Genomic DNA, 19,740 nt, shown 5'->3' on the forward strand with positions numbered 1-19,740 from the left:
TCGTCGTGGTATGCATGCGGCGCGAAGAAAACGAATAGGTGTTGCGTCGTGCAATGTTATGACGAAGACTAATTTTTTTTCGCTTTCTTCATGCGACGAGAATGACTATTATCAGCCCTGTTCTTTGACACTCGTTTCGACTCTATCCGCAGCTCCCAGGTTTGAACCGGTTCGCAAGAAAAAGCGTTCAAACCATGGCTCTCTAAATTTGAGCCGCGGCTCTCAAATGAACCGCGACTCAAATAAAAAACACTGTGTCACTCGATCAGCCGCTTAATTTTGACATTTGCTGTTTGTTTGTTCGGGAGCCAGCACATATTCTCCTACTCTTTTACATACTCCTCAGCATTTTCTGGCCTTGAAATTAATGAGCTGGAAGCGCAGTCCGTATTTCTGGATCCTCGATTTGAAACAGGGATCGATAATTGACCTTTCCCGTCAAACATTGTATCTCGTTTTATTGTCTCAGTCAATTCTTTGATTCTTTTAAGGCCAACTTACCCAACTAACCCTTTTTCAAGTCTTTAGTTATTTTAAAAATCGAAAACAAAAACTGAAAAAAATGCTGCACGAGTAAAATGACTTGATGTTGATTTAAAATCGGGTGCCAAGGCCAAGCACTTATTTGATTTTTTATTTCTTATTTAAAAATAGTTGAAGGCGTCATAAAATATAGGTTTTTCGATTGAGCGAATATATTTTTTTTAACGGGAAAACACAATTCAAAAGCAGGTACAATTATTAAAACACCACCCAAAAATCAAATCTGGCTTATACAATACAAATTAAATAATACAAATCTGTTAGATTTCAATACAACAACTTGTGGGATTGTATACTTGAACAACACCCCTGTGTGTATGCATAAAGCAACAACACCTTTTTATAGCACATATCGAAGTGACACAACCCTGCGACTGCTACCAACCAAACAGCGTGAACGAGCGATCACGATCGTCTGCCCATCAAGCCTAGAAACGGCATCAGTAGTGATTGTGCGGCAGCACGGGTAAGTACTATATTTTCACAGCATTTGCAGTGGTATTCGGCGGAAGGCATGAAACGGCTGAGAAGCGACCTTTGCACAATGGCGACCGCGACAGGTTTGTGGTAGCGAGACCACAAATAAAACGATTCCTTTTTCGCTATTCTTCCTTTTGCAAAATGGATGAATAGAAAAGTGTTTTGCGGAAATATAAATGCCAACAGCGAACGGAAATCGCGCTGAAAAAGCTGTATAGATGTGAAAGTGCTACGATTTTTTTTTCTCGGCGTCGGTTTGCGAAAGGAAACAAAATGGCCGTAGAAAAAACGAAATAGTGCTATTTGCATACAGCGTCGGTTAGCGAAGAAAAACAAAATGACCGCAGAGAAGATGAGAAATAGTGTTTTTATTTTTATTTTTATTTTTTGCTTCGGTGTCAGCATTGGTTTTGTAAAATGACTAAAATTGTAAAACCGGTTCTAGTTTTTGCGCACTATTATTTTCCGAAGAATACAAAGCAGTGAACTTTTATTGTTGAATGCGTCGTGACGACCATGTGCCATTGAAGAAAGATGCTGTGGTGGAGATGAAGAGGAGTATAAGGCAATCCATAAGACAGCTGCGATCAGCTGACGATTTTTGTTTACCTTGATATTTTGACAGATTCTGACCGGACTGACAGAACAATCCAAAGGAAATTGTTAAAGGCAGTTTACACCAGAAGTGAGTTGCCTTCAACTGCATACACACTTTGTTTTGATTTCGATTGTCAGTCCCATCGCTGAATGTCTTCATGGATAGCCTAATTGCACTTTATTTGTATACATGTGACGCGTCGTGACGACCGTCGGTCATGGTGTGAGACTACCATTATCTCGTCAATTAGTTTTGGTTATCATATTGGAATATCATTGTTTTGGCTTGGGACAAGCCATGAATGAATGAATCTTATAAGCTGTAAACTTTTGTGATGTACCAATTCGATTTGATTGGATAATTAGTATCAAAACAACCATGAATCTTCTATCTCTGAATTCATCTCTACGACAGGAAACTCCAGAACTTTTCGTCACGACGCAAATCAGCAAACGTTTAGAAATAAGCACAAGTAAAAATGAATCAACTGAGGAAGTTATTTAAATGAAGATGACTTCATTGAGCGTATATAATTGTTTTATCATATTCGGTTTGTTGTTGCTTATTTAAATTTTTCAGGATCATTTTTTGAAAGGTGCCTAGTACGATTTGCCTTATAGTGATTTTTGTGATGGAAGCTGAAGGTTCAAGTGAAAATTTCATTCTGATGGAGTACCTCTGTGATGCAGAGAGTCATTCAGTTGATCCCGAAAATTGTGAAATTCTACAATCGGATCAACCACCGGAAGATAGCCCTCGGATTTCTGATCAAACACCAGTAGAAACGGAGGTTTTCCCGATGCAACCAACAATCGGATTCAACGCTACGGAAAATGATATTCCGAGTGATCCTCGCGAACCTAGGGCGACAGACGGAAGCTCCGAGGGTGGGCAAAAACAAGATACGGAAGTGGATCGTATTGGTCGACTAGAGACTGCGTTTACCGATCTGGTCAAGTTGGTCGCTCAAACTACCGGACCCTCGATCGAAAAGGATACTACAGAGGAATTAACATCTGGATCATTGAACTACGATTCAGGAAATAAGGCACCGCAACATGAAGGCACTAGTTTTCGGTGGGACCAGCTTAAACTATTCCCAAGAGACACCCCAGCAAGCAGAATGTGGGAAGCTTGGAGACGATTTTACGAAACGTTTGAGATCACCACGTCACTTTCAAATGTCAAAGATGATACACGTCGGTCACAGCTTCTTTTTCTCTCTCTTGGAGAGCAAATGCAAGGCATCGTTAGAGCAGCACAGTTGAAGCCAAACCTCAGCGAACCGGGGTGCTATAACAAATTCGTATCAAACATCGATGGTTACTTAAAGTCCATGACGGACACGGCGGCAGAACATGAGGCCTTTTCGCGTATGCGCCAGGAAAGAGAAGAGACGGCAATGGCATTTCATGCGCGCCTGACCGACAAGGTGAGATTGTGTGGATACGGAGACAGTGATCAGGTTCGTTTCGTTAGAGCACAATTGCTGAAGGGCATGAAAAACCAAGAGCTGGCTAAGGTGGCGCGAACTTTCGGTTATGACGCAAATTTCATTGTTCAGACGGCCACTCGAAGTGAAGCGTTTGAACCGGAACAGGATCGCTCAGAAATTGCGGAGATTTACGCTGTGGATCGAAACAAAAGAAGCTTTGAGCCGAGGCAATAGATCGACAGTTATAACAGGGGTCGGTTTTCTGCTGGACCACCAACGAAACGGTTCCGGGGCGGTGGATATTTCGGTGGAAACGGCTACGTGGGAAGACGTGGTCGGTGTTCGCGCTGTAATCATCTGGCTCATCATAACGATCAATGTCCTGCGCTCACTAGGCGGTGCAATACTTGTGGACAGCGTGGTCATTTTGCCGTAACCTGTCGCCAGCGTCGGGTGAATCGGGTGGGAGACACCAGACCAAATATTAACCGAGCTGACGCAGATAGGACTGCAGAAAAGGTATGAGTTTTTCCTATTATGATTTCTTAAACATTTGTCCGAATATTATATTATCTCCCAAATTAATTACCAAGCAATAAAATTGTTTCTTCTCAACATTTAAATAAATCAAAAATTTGAAATGTATTTCATATTTCCTTGTCCCATACCAATCCTTTTAAAGAATGTCAACTCATTGTCTCTCGATGATGTCTTAGTAGATTGTCACGTAGGCGGTTCTGATCCTATCACATTTTTAATCGATTCTGGCGCTGATGTTAACGTTATTGGGGGTGATGATTGGAATTCATTGAAAAAGCAGTACGAAGCGGGAATCGCAAAACTGATATGGGTAAACGATGAGCACATCACCGACGTTAGTGCTTATGCAGCGGACAAACCGATAGCAGTGTCGCATATTTTCAGGGCTGAAGTGTGGACCGAAGAAGGGCACAAGAAAACAGTCCAAGCTGAGTTCCTCGTTGTATCTGAAGGCCGTCGTTCTCTGCTCGGGAGATCTACCGCCAGCGAGATGAGCTTGTTGTCAGTAGGGTTGAAGATTAACCAATGTGACAAATCTAAAAAGACTGGTGTTTTCCCGAAAATGCCAAACGTCAAAGTGAAATTTAGCATAGACAGGTCAATCCCTCCAGAACGTAACGCATATTACAACGTTCCTGCGGCATTCAGGGAAAAAGCTAAACTTCGACTCCAAGAAATGGAGGCTCAGGGAATTATTGAAAAGGTTACCAGAGTTCCTGAATGGATAAGTGGATTGTCCGCCGTAGCCAAAGGGAAACATGTCTTTCGACTTGTAGTGAATATAAGAGCTCCTAATAAGGCGATAAAGCGTGAATATTTTCGCCTACCGTTGATCCAAGAAATGAAATCCAAATTACATGGAGCTAAGTTTTTTTCCAAACTTGATTTGACCAGTGCCTACTATCATCTTGAGCTCCACCCTGACTCCCGTGATATGACGACGTTCTTGTCCGAAAACGGCATGTACCGTTTTACAAGGCTCATGTTTGGTGTAAATTGTGCACCTGAAATATTTCAAAAAGAGATGATGCGCATATTGGGCCATATGAAGAATGTCATTGTTTATATCGATGATATTCTCGTATCTGCCACTTCGCTAGAGGAGCTACACATAACGGTAGCCCAGGTTCAGCAGATTTTGAAAAATAACAATCTAACCTTGAACATGGGAAAATGCGAGCTAGATAAAAGTCGCATAAAATTTCTGGGTCATGAACTAGATGAGTCTGGGTTCCACGTGGATGAGGAAAAGATAAAACACTTGCAACAATTCCGACAACCAGCCACAGTTTCAGAACTACGTAGCTTCCTCGGCTTGGCATCTTTCATCAGCCCGTATATCCGGAATTTTGCAGAGCTAACCAGTCCATTATGGTCCGTTTCATCTTCTAAAACATGGGACTGGGGTGCTAACCAGTCCAGAGCATTCGAAGATACAAAAAAGCAAATCACCCGATGCACGCTAGCACTTGGCTATTTTTCAGATAGTGACAAAACAATCCTATATACTGACGCACCCCCAAATGCACTGGGTGCAGTACTTGTCCAAGAAGATGAATCAAATAAAGCAAGAATTATCAGTTTTGCTTCAAAAGCATTAACTAGCACTGAGAAGAAGTATGCGCAAAACCAGCGAGAGGCTTTGGGTACCGTTTGGGCTGTAGAACATTTTTCCTATTTTCTTCTGGGGAGACATTTCACCCTGCGAACAGACGCCCAAGGAGTAATTTTTATCCTGAACAGATCACGTGAGGATTCGAAAAGAGCGCTAACCAGAGCTGATGGCTGGGCTTTAAGACTCAGCCCATATAGCTATGACATTGAATATGTCCGAGGCAGAGATAACATCGCTGACCCCTCATCTCGTCTGTACGTCGGTATTGATGAACCGTTTGAAGAAGACACAAGCCCATGGGAGATCGCATCGCTGGAGGTAAATACTGCTGGATTCCTTACTGAGGAAGAAATTCGCACTTCGACAAACAAGGACACTACCCTTCAAGAAGTGATACAGGCTCTGGAATACAATAACTGGCCCAAAAAGCTTCAAAACTACAAATCTGTTGCGAATTACCTTACAACAAAAGATGGCATACTGGTCAAACAGGGATGTGTAGTAATACCAGAAGATTTACGAAGCAAGACCTTGGAAGTTGCACACTTGGGTCATCCGATGACTGATAAACTCAAAAGCATATTGAGAAAACGCGTTTGGTGGCCTGGAATATCTAAGGATGCAGAGAATTGGGTTAAATCTTGTGAAGTGTGTGCAACCACTGGAAGACCCGAGAAACCAACACCAATGGAACGTGTGTTCGCGCCAAAGGAAGTTTGGGAAACCATAGCAATGGACTTCAATGGTCCCTACTCAAAGTTTGGTGGAATCTATATTCTACTGATCCGTGGACTACCGTTCAAGATTTTTAATCGCTCGCGTGGTGAAGTCAACAAACTTCGAATGCACGCGGAAAATAATAGATGATCTTTTTGAAAGAGAAGGGTTCCCGAAGAGTATCAAGACAGATAATGGACCACCATTCAATGGCGAGGAGTACAAAACCTTTTGCAGAGAGAGAGGAATTAGGTGCGTGTTCTCCACACCTTTGTTCCCACAACAAAATGGGTTAGTTGAGAACTATATGAAAGTGGTTAATAAAGCCATGGCGGCAGCGATTTCAACAGGTGATTTATTTTAAGCATTGAATGTGTATTATTTTTGTATTTTCCTCCTGTTATTTCTTTTACAATCAGGTTCAAGTTATACAGCAGAGCTACGAGCCGCGATTCAGGCACATAATTGCGCATCACACTCAATTACCGGTTTCCCTCCGGAGGAAGTGATGATGGGACGCAAAGTGAGGCGAAGACAGACAGCCGCCGACGAGCTAGACAGTGCCAAGTTCAGCCTGAAGACGCGGTCATCGTCGAACGAAATAATCGTGGTAAAGGAGATACCCGTTTCCACACCAAGCGTTTCACGGTCGTTGAACAGAACAATGGAAATCTTGTGCTAGCTGATGATAAAGGACAGATTTTGAAACGCCATGTTTCGCAAACTCGGAAAGTCTACGAATGGCGTAAACCATTGAGAGACAACGGAATCCTTGAGGAGAGGTCCTCGAATGAAGTTGACCCACTCCCGAACACAAGGCCTATTAGAGAAAAAAGGGTTCCGGGGTACTTGGGAAACTATATCAGGAGACTTGAAACTATTTTGTAAAATTTACGGATGGGATGATTAATAAATAATATTGGAAAGTAAACTTGAAAACTACTTTATCTGGATGAACATAAAAATCCGTATTACATAGTATTGAATAACCTACACGGGTGGAACGCATTTTTTTTCGTTTTTTATTAAGAAAGGAGTGAGATGTGGGATTGTATACTTGAACAACACCCCTGTGGGTATGCATAAAGCAACAACACCTTTTTATAGCACATATCGAAGTGACACAACCCTGCGACTGCTACCAACCAAACAGCGTGAACGAGCGATCACGATCGTCTGCCCATCAAGCCTAGAAACGGCATCAGTAGTGATTGTGCGGCAGCGCGGGTAAGTACTATATTTTCACAGCATTTGCAGTGGTATTCGGCGGAAGGCATGAAACGGCTGAGAAGCGACCTTTGCACACAACTGTATTAAAATCTTCCGAAATTGTATACGCCAAATTATTAAACAGTTTCTGCAAGGCTCTTATATAGAACTGTATTAAAATCAGACATCCGCTGGTTGGGTGAGGACATCGATGAATAAACCACTATTTCATTGTTGTTTTAATACCTACTTGGTATTTTGAATTTCTTTAAATGGATTTCTTGTTAATGATATTCAACATAAAATCGAATATAGCTGAATACGCAAGATATAAAAAAAGGCTTTAGAGTGTATTTTCTTCATTTGAAAGAAATATCAACAACATTAATTTTGCCTTTCTAATCTGAACACTTTTTAATTTAAACTCCGTTAATCTTCAAATCGTTCAAATTAAAATGGAGCACGAAGAACGAAATAAAACAAATCAGCAATAAAGCTAGTAGAAATGAGTGATTTATTTATATAATTTTTATAGTAGTTTCTAGAAGTTCAAATTAAAAATGATCTCCGATAATTTAAATGATGTATCGCTCAAACCGCCGGGAGTTCAGTTTATTTGAATGAACTAACGAACCGTTCAAATGAGTCGGCTGATTTAAGTGAACGCTTGGTTCAGAGCGGCTCACCTGAATGAACCATTTTGCCCATCACTAGTGTAAACACCTTAATTCAATTCGTTCAAGTGAATTGAATTAAGGTGTTTACACGTTCAGTTCGCGTTCGATTCAAGCGACTTGCTCAATTCACTTGCCTTGTCTAAACGTAGCAAAATGTGGTATAGTACCAATGAACTTCATAGAATTTCTAATATTGAGACATTGCAACAAATGTCCAACAAAACAGTTTCCAATTTTAGACAAAAATCGTTTTCTATTGCAACGATTAACTCCTTGTACCCTTGGTATAAAATAGGTTGAGTTTAGTTTAAGTTGAAAACATTGTAATTCCTACATGGTTCAATTCAACCAGAGGAAAAATCCTAACTGCCAGAGGCAATTTAAATGTATTAACAATAACTAAAAATGTAACACAGCAAATAAGGATGATAGTGTTAAGAAAACACGGAATACCTAGTCTAGGAGATGAATGCATGTATTAGATAATTAGAAAATAAAATTAGTTAAAAAAAGAGCAAATGATTCTTGTCGTATTGTTATTATTATTTATTCAGACTAAGGCCGAAGTGGCCTGTGTGGTATATAAGAGTCTTCTGCATTCGGCTCGGTCCATGGCTACACGTCGCCAACCACGCAGTCTACGGAGGGTCCGCAAGTCATCTTCCACCTGATCGATCCACCTTGCCCGCTGCACACCTCGCCTTCTTGTGCCCGTCGGATCGTTGTCGAGAACCATTTTCACCGGGTTATTGTCCGACATTCTGGCTACGTGCCCGGCCCAACGCAGTCGTCCGATTTTCGCGGTGTGAACGATGGATGGTTCTCCCAACAGCTGATGCAACTCGTGGTTCATTCGCCTCCTTCACGTACCGTCCGCCATCTGCACCCCATCATAGATGGTACGCAGCACTTTCCTTTCGAAAACTCCGAGAGCGCGTTGGTCCTCCACGAGCATCGTCCAGGTAGAGAACTACCGGTCTAATGAGCGTTTTGTAGATTGTCAGTTTGGTACGGCAGCGAACTCTATTCGATGCGTCTTGCGGAGTCCAAAGTATGTACGATTTCCAGCAACTATACGTCTCCGAATTTCTCTGCTGGTATCATTTTTGGCAGTCACCAGTGAGCCCAAGTACACAAATTCTTCTACCACCGATGCCAACTCGCGGTGGGTGGCTCACATTGTCTTCTTGAACCTCTTCCTATCATGTACTTCGTCTTCGACGTGTTGATGACTAGTCCGATCCGGTTGGCTTCCCTCTTCAGTCTGATGTAGGCTTCCTCCATCTTCTCAAAGTAACGTGTCATAATATCTATGTCGTCGGCGAAGCCAAATAGCTGGACGGACTTATTGAAAATTGTACCACTCGCGTGTGGTAGTAGCGGATTGTGTTAAAATAATAATCGGAGATACGAAATGAAAGCATGGATTATTTGAATGAGATTTGAATTTCTAAATCGAAGCAATCGGCGTTCAAATAGTAGGCGCCCATTAGCACACGAATATGAACTCGATTGACAGAACAAAACAAAGAACGAGACGATACTAATTCGAATATTGGGTACATCTTCTATGTATCACTAGAGCTAGAGCTCGTTCTGTCAGAGCATACATGTGAGTACACAGTCCATGATAATTCAGATATTCGACGGATGTCCTAAGGATATTCGCTCGGCCCCGACATGGCGCAGTCGGTCAACCATTTTGTCAACTTTCTCGAAATGCAAGGTATAAAAGTTATGAAAAGCCCTCCGTACAATCCTTCAAGCAATGGTCAAGCGGAAAGGTTAGTCAGAACAGTGAAAGAGGTATTAAAGAGTTTCCTACTGGAACCAGAAGTGGCAAAGTTGGATATGGAAGACCAGATTAGTTTATTTCTATTCAATTTTAGAAACAACCTGACAAATGACGGGTTCCTACCGTCTAAAAAAGTTTTTAATTATGCTCCTAAGACTATTTTAGATTTAATAAATCCAAAAAAACATTAAAAGTATAACATATCTGCGCCACAGTCACATCATGAGACCATTTTGGAGCCTTGTAGCGGGAGAATCCCAGAAGATAATGCAGATGACGCGAAGAATAATCTGATGGCTGGAGATGAAATATGGTATAAAAACCATAATCCTCATCTCCACGCGAGATGGATAAAAGCAATCTTCATTAAAAGGTATTCTCTCAACACTTTCCAGATACGGATTGGAAGCACAAACGTAATGGCGCATCTGGAGCAGATCAAGATCTGTAAGGACGCGGCATCCTGGCAAAGGCCGAACGTCTTAATACGTAGGCTAGACCCCAGCGTACAGACGAACCATATGCCAGAGGCGCCGACAGAACAAGAGGAAGGCCGTGAAGACGAAGAGCGTGGGCTTTCCAGGGGAAGCAGAAAGCGGAAGCACCAACACGTTGAGGAAAAAGCTTCAAGTGTTAGAAAATCTAAACGTAAAAAGAAATCGAACAAAAGTGATGATTATTGTTATTATAAATAATTTCGAAGGCCATACGATACAGATAAGTATATAGTTCAAAATTGAATTTCGAATTGATTATATGATTTTGTTATATGTTAAGCAACTCATTTTCTAGTTTATGAATTCGATCAAAGATTTGAAAAATGTCAAGATAAAGTAAGATAGAACTTCTCTGAAGGGGGGAGAATTGTTATGTACGACCCCTGCACATTCGATATGAACGAAATGTCAGAAATCTCGCCTGCGATGTTTACCTTCGGGTACAAGCGAGGCATCGGACCATGTAACACGGATTATTAGTTCTGGATAAAGGATTATTAGTTCTGTAGACTCGTAACCGAACAGTCGTTTCTTGCCTGAACTCCCCGATTTCACGGTTAATAGCAAGACTCCAAGCCTGACTCAAGGACATAAAAAGAAGATGTACCCAATATTCGAATTAGTATCGTCTCGTTCTTTGTTTTTTCTGTCAATCGAGTTCATATTCGTGTGCTAATGGGCGCCTACTATTTGAACGCCGATTGCTTCGATTTAGAAATTCAAATCTCATTCAAATAATCCATGCTTTCATTTCGTATCTCCGATTATTATTTTAACACAATCCGCTACTACCACATCGCGTTAATCCCTGCTCTTCGTATTACCCCTTCCTAAGCGATGTTGAATAGCAGACACGAAAGACCATCACCCTCTGCGGGTTTCGAAGGGACTCGAGAATGCCCCTGAAACTCGAACTACGCACATCACCCGATCCATCGTCGCTTTGATCAACCGTGTCAGTTTATCCGGAAATCCGTTTTCGTGCATTAGCTTCCATAGCTAGTCCCGATCGATTGTATCATATGCGGCTTTGAAGTCGATAAATAGATGATGTGTGGGCACGTTGTATTCGCGGCACTTCTGCAGTACTTGGCGAATGGCGAACACCTGGTCCGTGGTGGAGCGTTCGCCCATAAAACCCGCCTGGTACTGCCCCACGAACTCCCTTGCAATTGGTGCTAGTCGGCGGCATAAAATTTGGGAGAGTACCTTGTGTGTAGTGAGCCAGAGTGATGTTGAAAATACACCGAAAACAAGTTTTGCTGAAGTGTTAAAAATAAGGAAAAAATATTTCGGATGTATCGAAAGAAGTAAAGCGTAAACCGAATCCTGTTGTTATTGTTAAACCAAAATCGGGTGTTGCGGTAAAAGATGTTCGAGCAGAATTAAGAAAGAAAGTTGATGCCAGGCATCTGAATGTGAAACGGGTTACGAGTGGTAAGGATGGTAAAGTCGTGATTGCTCTAAAAGACGAACATAGCGTCAAACTTCTGAAAGAGAATGTAGAGAAAAATATGGGAGGACTGTATGATGTGAATGTACGTGAAAATCTAAAACCATCTATCAAAATGATCGGCATGAGTGATGAATTGAGTGAACAAGAGCTGAAAGATACTTTGTTTGACCAAAACGAAGCTTTTGCATGCCTGTCGCATTTTAAATTGTGCAAAACATACCGTAATGCAAAGTTGCAATTTAACAACGTGAGTGCAATTATTGAACTAGATGCAGTAACGTTCAATAAGGTGATGCAAGAAGGAAAGTTGAACTGTGGGTTGGTTCGCTGTCGAGTGATCGATGGCTTGCAGGTTACTAGATGCTTCCAGTGTTGTGCATTCATCTAAAAGAGTAAGGATTGTAAGGCCGAAGTACCCAAGTGCCCTATATGCAGTGAAAATCACACAGTGCAAGAGTGTAAATCTAACAATAAGGAATGCGCGAATTGTAAACAACTGAACGTGGAGCGGAAACTACGAATCGAGACGGTGCTGCATGAAGCGAAGCATGCCCGGTATACCAGAGACAACTGCTGAAGCGTAGAAGTTTCGTCGACTACTCAAAGTAGCAACCAACGGTCTTTGAATACCAGCTCAACCGACTGACTGGTCCAGGTAAAGCTCACTGTAGTATATGTCCGCCCGAAGCTATCCAAGATACTGCATCGTTCGTTCCACGCTCGAAACTGCAAGTGTGGTTTGGTGCCCATATGCTGATATCTGGATAAGGCGAATTGAAGCTATTCAAGCAAAGTTCACAAGATATGCTTTAAGATTACTACCGTGGAATGACATTGCAAATATGCCCTCGTATGAAACGCGTTGCAGTCTCCTTGCTATGGAATCATTACGAGATCGGCGAGCGTCCAGTAGAGCACTTTTTGCTGGGAAACTATTGTTAGCTGTGGTTGATGCTCCGTATATACTGGAAAAACTGAACTTTAACGCTCCATCAGTTACTCTACGACCGAGAGATCCATTGCGAACTGATTTTCGGAGAACATACTATGGACTCAACGAACCCATCACTGCGTTAACCAGAGAATTCAACAAAGTGTACTGGCTTTTTGACTACAACATCTCTGCATCTGTTTTCAAGAACCAACTTAAACAGCTGCATCTTCAACCTGACTCAATCCACGTCTGAAACAGTTACAGTAAGGTGAGTTTATGTCCATCCCTTTTCAATTGTCAGAGTTTTGCTACTTGGTCTATTTTTTTTTCTCGGTGGACTGGAAACACGCGACGAGTGACGACAGTTATCGTACCTTACGGACTGGATACCTGAATACTTGACCACACTTTAATTTGAGGAAACAAAATTTTGACTATGTTTATATTTGTTTTGATTTTATGTTTGTTGCATCTATGTAAGTAAGCGAGACTTTTTTTGTATTCTATATGTTATATGTTATTGGAAAAGATATGTGGTTTTTATGTCCTCTTCAGTACGTCATCAGTGACATGTTCAAAAGGACTTTTCCACATCTACGCCCTCATTAAGATCACTATCAGATGAGGTTTGAACAACAATAAACAAATAAACAAATTAACAAATTATGTCCTGCGCGCGTTCCCCCAGTAGAGTGGCCCAAGCTTATATGGAAAAAGTGAAAAGTCTGGAATTTCAAGCCTTGCACCCTTAAATGACCGTTTGGGGGTCCCAGAAGCTTCCCTGAAAATTTCAGCTCATTCGGTCCAGTGGTTGGCGTGCGCAAATGGTTCAAAGTTTGTATGGGAAAAGTGATCCAAATGTATGTGGAAACGCAACCGTTTCAGTTTTTTGCTTCTATGTGGCGCTGTAGTCGACGGATTCCTGTTGTGGACAAAATGTTTTTTATATAAGGAAGCGACTGGTAAAGACCGGATGTAAATCCCTTTGAAATTGGCCAAGTTATAAGCATCCAAAGTCGAGGGTGTCGAGCGTGAATTTTTTTCCGATTGGTAAATACTTGCCGTGCTCTGTACAGTAGTGTAGCTAGAGACGGAGGGGGTGACTTACCACTGAAGCCAACGAGCTGAAGTTTTTAAGGGGAGACAAAATTCATGAAATATTTGTAACGAGTTGTTTTCGGACATCGTGATGCCCGTTGCATCAATTTTAGAATGATATGATATAATCGTTACAGACAGAGGGACAGAAGGACAGAAAGACAGAGAGACCTGGGATATTATATAAGTTATATATTTTTCAAACAACAGTTTTAATGTTTATAGCATAATTTATTAACTGTATAAAACTACAAAGTTATCAACAAACAACACTTATACCCATATTAATTATTTATTTCAACTGCTAGGCCTTCCTTTATAACAGAGCGAGTGCAACCTGGAAAATTTGGCCTATGCTGTTGAACAACTTTGAGAAGATATTGAAGCTGTTCTTCATTTTTTGTCAGTTTTCCACAAAAATCTTGAACTAGTTTAACTCCTCTTTCAGCACAGTCATTCGCTACCAAAAATGAATTAATTTTATTTCTACTTTCAACAAATTCTTCCAATTCATCCCATATACTAGGATCTTCTTTGAGAAAATTTGCAGATATTCCAGAAATTTCAAAAAAATTCATCGTATTTTGAGAAACAAAATCCGAAAGCGTATAAGAAGTCAACTTATCGATCGTACATACTTTCAATTTTATTTTTCCTACTTCATCACCCTTACAAGATTTTAAATTGTGTGTCATTTCTTTTCTCTCATCAATAGATATTTCTGGGTCGAAAAAAGCCAGAGCGACTAGTTCTTCACTCAAGTACCATAGATGATTTGCAAATCTTGAAGCCGCAGCCATATACACATTTCTTGATTGATCAGGGAAAGCATCTCGTAAAGTTATCAATTTTTTTGCCAGGTTTAGATCATTTCGTGCTGCTGATGAGGGTAAAGGAGCTTTAAACCAAGACCAAATGTACACACGTAAAATAAAAGCACACATTACTGGAATGTTTCGCCTTTCATCATCGGTCATGTCAAATTGGCCTTTAAACAGCCATATTTTAAGACAATATATTGCTTTCGCCATCCATCTGGCATTGCTATGTGCTCCTGGTGGCGAAAATTTAATTCTTTTCACACCAAGAAATGCTAAAGATAAATTTAGCAACTCTTTATAGTCTTGTCGTTGCTGTTGAATATTGAGTTGGTTTTTCAAAAATTCAATCAAATGTTGTGTTTCATCACCAAGGATCTCAATAATGTTATCGTCTACCATATTTTCATCAAAGGATTGATCCATAGTAGGCCATGCCGATTTAAATTTTATAAAAATACTTGAAGAAGGGCCTTTTGAAGGAAATAGTTTTTCCCAAGCTGCTGTCATCAAAACTTCGGCAATATGATGCCTACACGCCAGCCCACTATGGGGGATCCCCATACAAGCGAGCGGTCAAAAATAAAATTGGACTTTTAAAGTGATTTTCCACTTAGTTTTAGCTGTGTATGGTCGAAATAGCATGAATATACAATTTCCAACCCCCCCCCCCTTTGGGGATCGTCTATGAATTACGTAATTATTTTTTTCATAGGTTCGATTAACGTGACAAAGCAAACCTATTTGGGAAGTTGAAATTTCGTGCGTTTTCTTAAGGAGAAGGAAGGGGCTGTACAAAAACTAAGTTCAGCAATTTATGGACATTATGGCGGCGATCATGTTAAATGACATTAATTTCATGACATTCCGTGATATTTTTTGTTCTCACTCTCATGCCTCACAATTTGTATTTAGAACAATTTGTTTGACAAAGTACTAGGATCTGAAGGATCATAAAGCATTAAATGTTAATCAAATAATCAGAATTGAAAATAACTTTTGAAAAAGGGTATTAGCAAATTAGAAATCGCAATCCCATGACATTTTTACGTGTACAAGTTATTCAAAAATGAGATTAATATATTCTCAAAAATGTGGACATTCATTGTGGAATGTAAGAATGCTCCATTCTTCCGAAAAGCAAAATTCTTTTAATTTAAATAACAACACTATTTGAATTACTTTTGATTTGTTTTCATGATTTCTACAAGTTATATACAGCATCATTCTTTTTCTGTGTCAAGGTTTAAGTCTTCAATGATATTTTCTTCAATTCCATCAACGATGGAAGATGAGATAAATTCATCTAAAGTATTAGAAGATAAAGAACTTTTGAAAATCTTCAAATATTACAAAATTACGCATGGCATAAGAATAACTAAGTGAAAAATTTTTTCCAACGTCTCCTCGTTATCCAAATCGAGCTTAAAATGGATCTGATTCATGTAAGGCACGAAGGAAAATGTCAACATTTGCCTCTCTTGATCATTTTCTTGCATTATGAGTTCTAAATTTCTTCAACTGTTTATATTGACTTTCCGCTGGTTGTTCAGCCAGTGAACCTCAAAGTGTAGATGAGTGAATAAATATTTCCCTACCATTAGCCAGACATTCATGAACACTAGCAGGAATTTCATACGCTCCGTTCTAACTAAGATATTGTTCGTCTTTACTTTTGCAATAAACATGTCGGGAATTATTGATTCCAGGAGATTTATAAATATTTACATATTATGAAATCTCATATTTAGTTCTCCATCAGTAGCTAATGAATAGCTCAGAAAATTAGGTTTAGAGAATGACTCAAACCACTCAAGCCCCAAACGCATTTCAGCGGAATGGCGACGGAAACGGTAAAATTTGACAGGAAATATATGAGCGAACTGTTAAATCCTTCCGTTACCGTTGTGCTGCATTGCATTGGGGGTTTTATTCATTTACTCCTTTGAAAAGTTAATTAAATGAGCTCAAATGGTTATAAATAAAGTCGAAGTTATTACCAATAAATGTATTTTGACCATACCCTTTGAGCGCATAGTTCAGTCTGACCCATTTTCAATAGGAAACGATGGGACTAGATTTCCCGTCGAATGAAACTTGTTGCGAGAAAATCGGACACAAATAAGTGTCTAAATGGCGATTGCGTTCTTTTGCGCACATACATACAGACGCGCATGCACACACATACAGACATCACCTCAATTCTTCGCGCTGAGTTAGTTGATATATACCACTAGGGGTCTCCGGGCCTTCTATCAAACATTCGTTTTTGGAATGAGCATTAACCTTGGAGTACGAGAGAGGCAAAACACGGTAAAAAAAACAAATGAAAAAAATTCAGAGTGACTTAACTCTGTTAATTGCAAATACTGGCAAGAAATTCTTTCGGGACATTTTAGTCGAAGCTTTGTCCTTGATGTGTATCATAAAAGAACCTGGGATTCCTGAGGAAAAAAGTTCTTCACTATCAAAGTTGAAAATAGCGTCGTTTTTGGAAAATATTGCTTCCGCATTTTTTCAATTTTTTCACAGTGTAACCATTAGTTTTGCACACCATTTAAAAGCTTATACAATAACCTTTGTAATGATGTATTAACATTGAAGAAAAAACATTTAAAAAATATTTCAATAAATAGTTGAAAATAAAATATTTTTTCAGAAAATTTGCTAACTTTTTTACCCATTTCTGACTTTGCCACCTTATATCTTTGGAACTAGTGCACCTAGAGACTTCAAATTCAGAATTTCTCTTAATTAGAGTATTGACAATGGAGAGAAAATATTTTAAAATAATTCGGAAGACATGACATTTTCGATTAATGACCGCCCGAAATCCTATAGTGGCAGCCATAAAAGATCTCTGCCAATCCGCTTCTCGATTAGGGTACAAGCGCCTTTTTTGATTCCTGTATTTGCTGCTATTGTATCAAATCCCATTGCACAGATGCGATTGCTTAGTTCCCATGCATTCATCAATTTGCAAACTTCGTTTGCCTGTCTTTCACCAGTTCCAGAAGACAATTTTGGGACTCCGAGCAGCTGAACATTTGCTCCAGAAGATACCAAAACTGGCAATCTTTCTACTTTGTCAGTACCTGAAAAGAAAAAAAATCAGATAGATTCTTTAAAAAAAAGTTAAAAATATGTTACAAATAGCTTCTTTAAAAAAAAACAAATATTTCCAAATGTAATCTAAAATTGTAGGAAAAAAAATTACAAATAACAAAAAAAACCTATCGATTACTTCAAATCATGCTTAGTTAGAAGATATCCAAAAATCATAACACATAATAACACATTTCAATGCTATAAAAAATACTCAAATATATTACCTGTGAGATCTTGAAGCAGCTTTTCATCCCAATGTACAACAAGTGGTCCATTTAGATCAAAATTGTTTTGGATATTTTGAGCAATCTCTTCGCGATATTCTGCACGGGCCCTTGAGATTGTTTGTCTGGTAACGGTAAAATCGTCGGAAAAATAGATAAAGTTGATAAAGATTTTGTTTTAGTTACAATATACGGATATAATAAAATTAAACTCAAGGAGAAAGAACAATACAATAAAAGTACTGTTAAGGAGAACTTACCTAAGTTTAGTCCAGCACTTGTTAAAACCGCAGAAATAACATACATTGCATTTCGGTCGCTTAGTCCAATACGGTCTAGGGTGGCAGCTAGTACCCGATCAGGAATGCATAACAAAATTATAACTCAATTCTATCAATTGTTGTTATTCAAAACAACATGTGTTATAATTAGATTATTCGATAAAAAAGGGGCCTTCGACCAGTTTTATTTCATATCAAAATAATAACAACATTAGTTATGTATTTTTTCACAAAATAATTGCCTACATTTTTTGTAGACATCGGAAAAAATATGAGGTAATCACCTTCAGCATAATTTGAATCCGCTCGATTTTAATACATAGTTGGAAGTTAATTGCCTACATTATGGATGGAAATCCGTCGTGGTAGCGTACCAGATTTCTATCCGTGATGTAGGCAATTACTTTGAAAGTGGATTTTTGTACAGAAAAATTATATTAACGTTTGTTATAATGTTGATATGAAAGTATCAATCTCTGTTTTAATTGCGTTACGGCTAGAGGTATTTATGATATATTTTTTGTTATTTTAACAACTAACCAGCCAATTTTGTATCACATTTTGTTACAATATTTTTCTGAAATAAATAACTCCCCTTGTTATTATTTTGTTATGCATTATTTATCGGGTACAGGAGTCATTATTTTTGATTTACTTCGCTCGGAAAACGCTCTACTAATGGAGGGGTTTCTCATCTGGAAGTTTTGGTCAAACCATTTTTGACCTGATAGCAGTTTCGGATAAACGTTCAATTTGGCTTAATGGGATTTGGTTAGATGGCTAGTAAACGGCGGTACAAAACGCAAATCAAACGGCCAGGATCCTTTTCGCAGCTTCCGTATTATATTTGGCAAACAATGCTTCAAAGCCAAAGTATAATCGTAATTTTAGATTTTGTGTTTTTGATAGTCATAAAGATCGTACTTACATCTCAGTGGCTCTAATCTACGACCTTTGCGTCTTAGATTGTATTAAAACAATTTCTAAGGCACAGCTAATATTATGTAATTTTAATAGAATTCAGAATAATTGCATGTTTTCCTACATTATCCGATCACTCGTGCATGCTTTTTGTTTACGGTTTTGTTCTTTCATCAGTTATCAACGATTTGGCAGCTAAACGACCTGTCAAGTCTTCAGCTTCCCTGTTGACCATTTCTACTGTATCGTTGACGGTTGCAACGCCTCCCGCAACATGGCTTTTGGCTTAAAGGCCAGTATCGACTTAAAAAGTAGATAGGTAACGAAATTTCGTTCAATGGTCGTATGACAAAAGGCCTTTTCAACATAAATAACATTAGGCCAAACGGATGGATATTTTGGACAAAACTACTTGTTCAGTTAGTGACATTTGGCTGTATGTACTCAACAGAAATAACACAGGAACCTTCCGTAAATTTCGGAAGTTTTTCCTGTAGAAGTTAAGAACATTTTTTTTGTGCAAAATCAGTAGTTTCTCATGTAAATTACGACAAATTTTCTGCTGAAATTCCAAACAATTTTATTTGGGAATTCCAAAGAGCTTCTCTTGGTAATTCCAAAGATAGCTCGAAACTTCAAAGTAGTTCCCGTGGAAAATCCGGAAACATTTTCCAAATTTTGGAAAAACTTATAGATCTTTCTGGAGAAGTTCATTGGATTTTATTTTTCATGCGAAATATAAAAGATTCTTCTTTTAATGTCTTGAAAATATCCCGAAAAAGTACAAAAAAAAT

The 19,740-nt window shown here is 39.2% G+C and overlaps 2 protein-coding genes across 3 annotated transcripts in view; one reads left to right on the plus strand and one right to left on the minus strand.

Moving 5' to 3' along the window:
* Positions 1–19,740, minus strand: part of LOC134225122 (protein stum) — a 231,097-nt gene that overhangs the window by 153,111 nt on the left and 58,246 nt on the right. The window lies entirely within an intron of this gene.
* On the plus strand, positions 4,621–6,078 carry LOC134222627 (uncharacterized protein K02A2.6-like). Its single transcript, XM_062701788.1, has 2 exons — positions 4,621–4,897; positions 5,309–6,078. Exons 1-2 carry the CDS (start codon positions 4,621–4,623, stop codon positions 6,076–6,078), a joined length of 1,047 nt encoding a protein of 348 aa, XP_062557772.1.

Source organism: Armigeres subalbatus, chromosome 3 (assembly GCF_024139115.2).
Source record: "Armigeres subalbatus isolate Guangzhou_Male chromosome 3, GZ_Asu_2, whole genome shotgun sequence".
NCBI lineage: Eukaryota > Metazoa > Arthropoda > Insecta > Diptera > Culicidae > Armigeres > Armigeres subalbatus.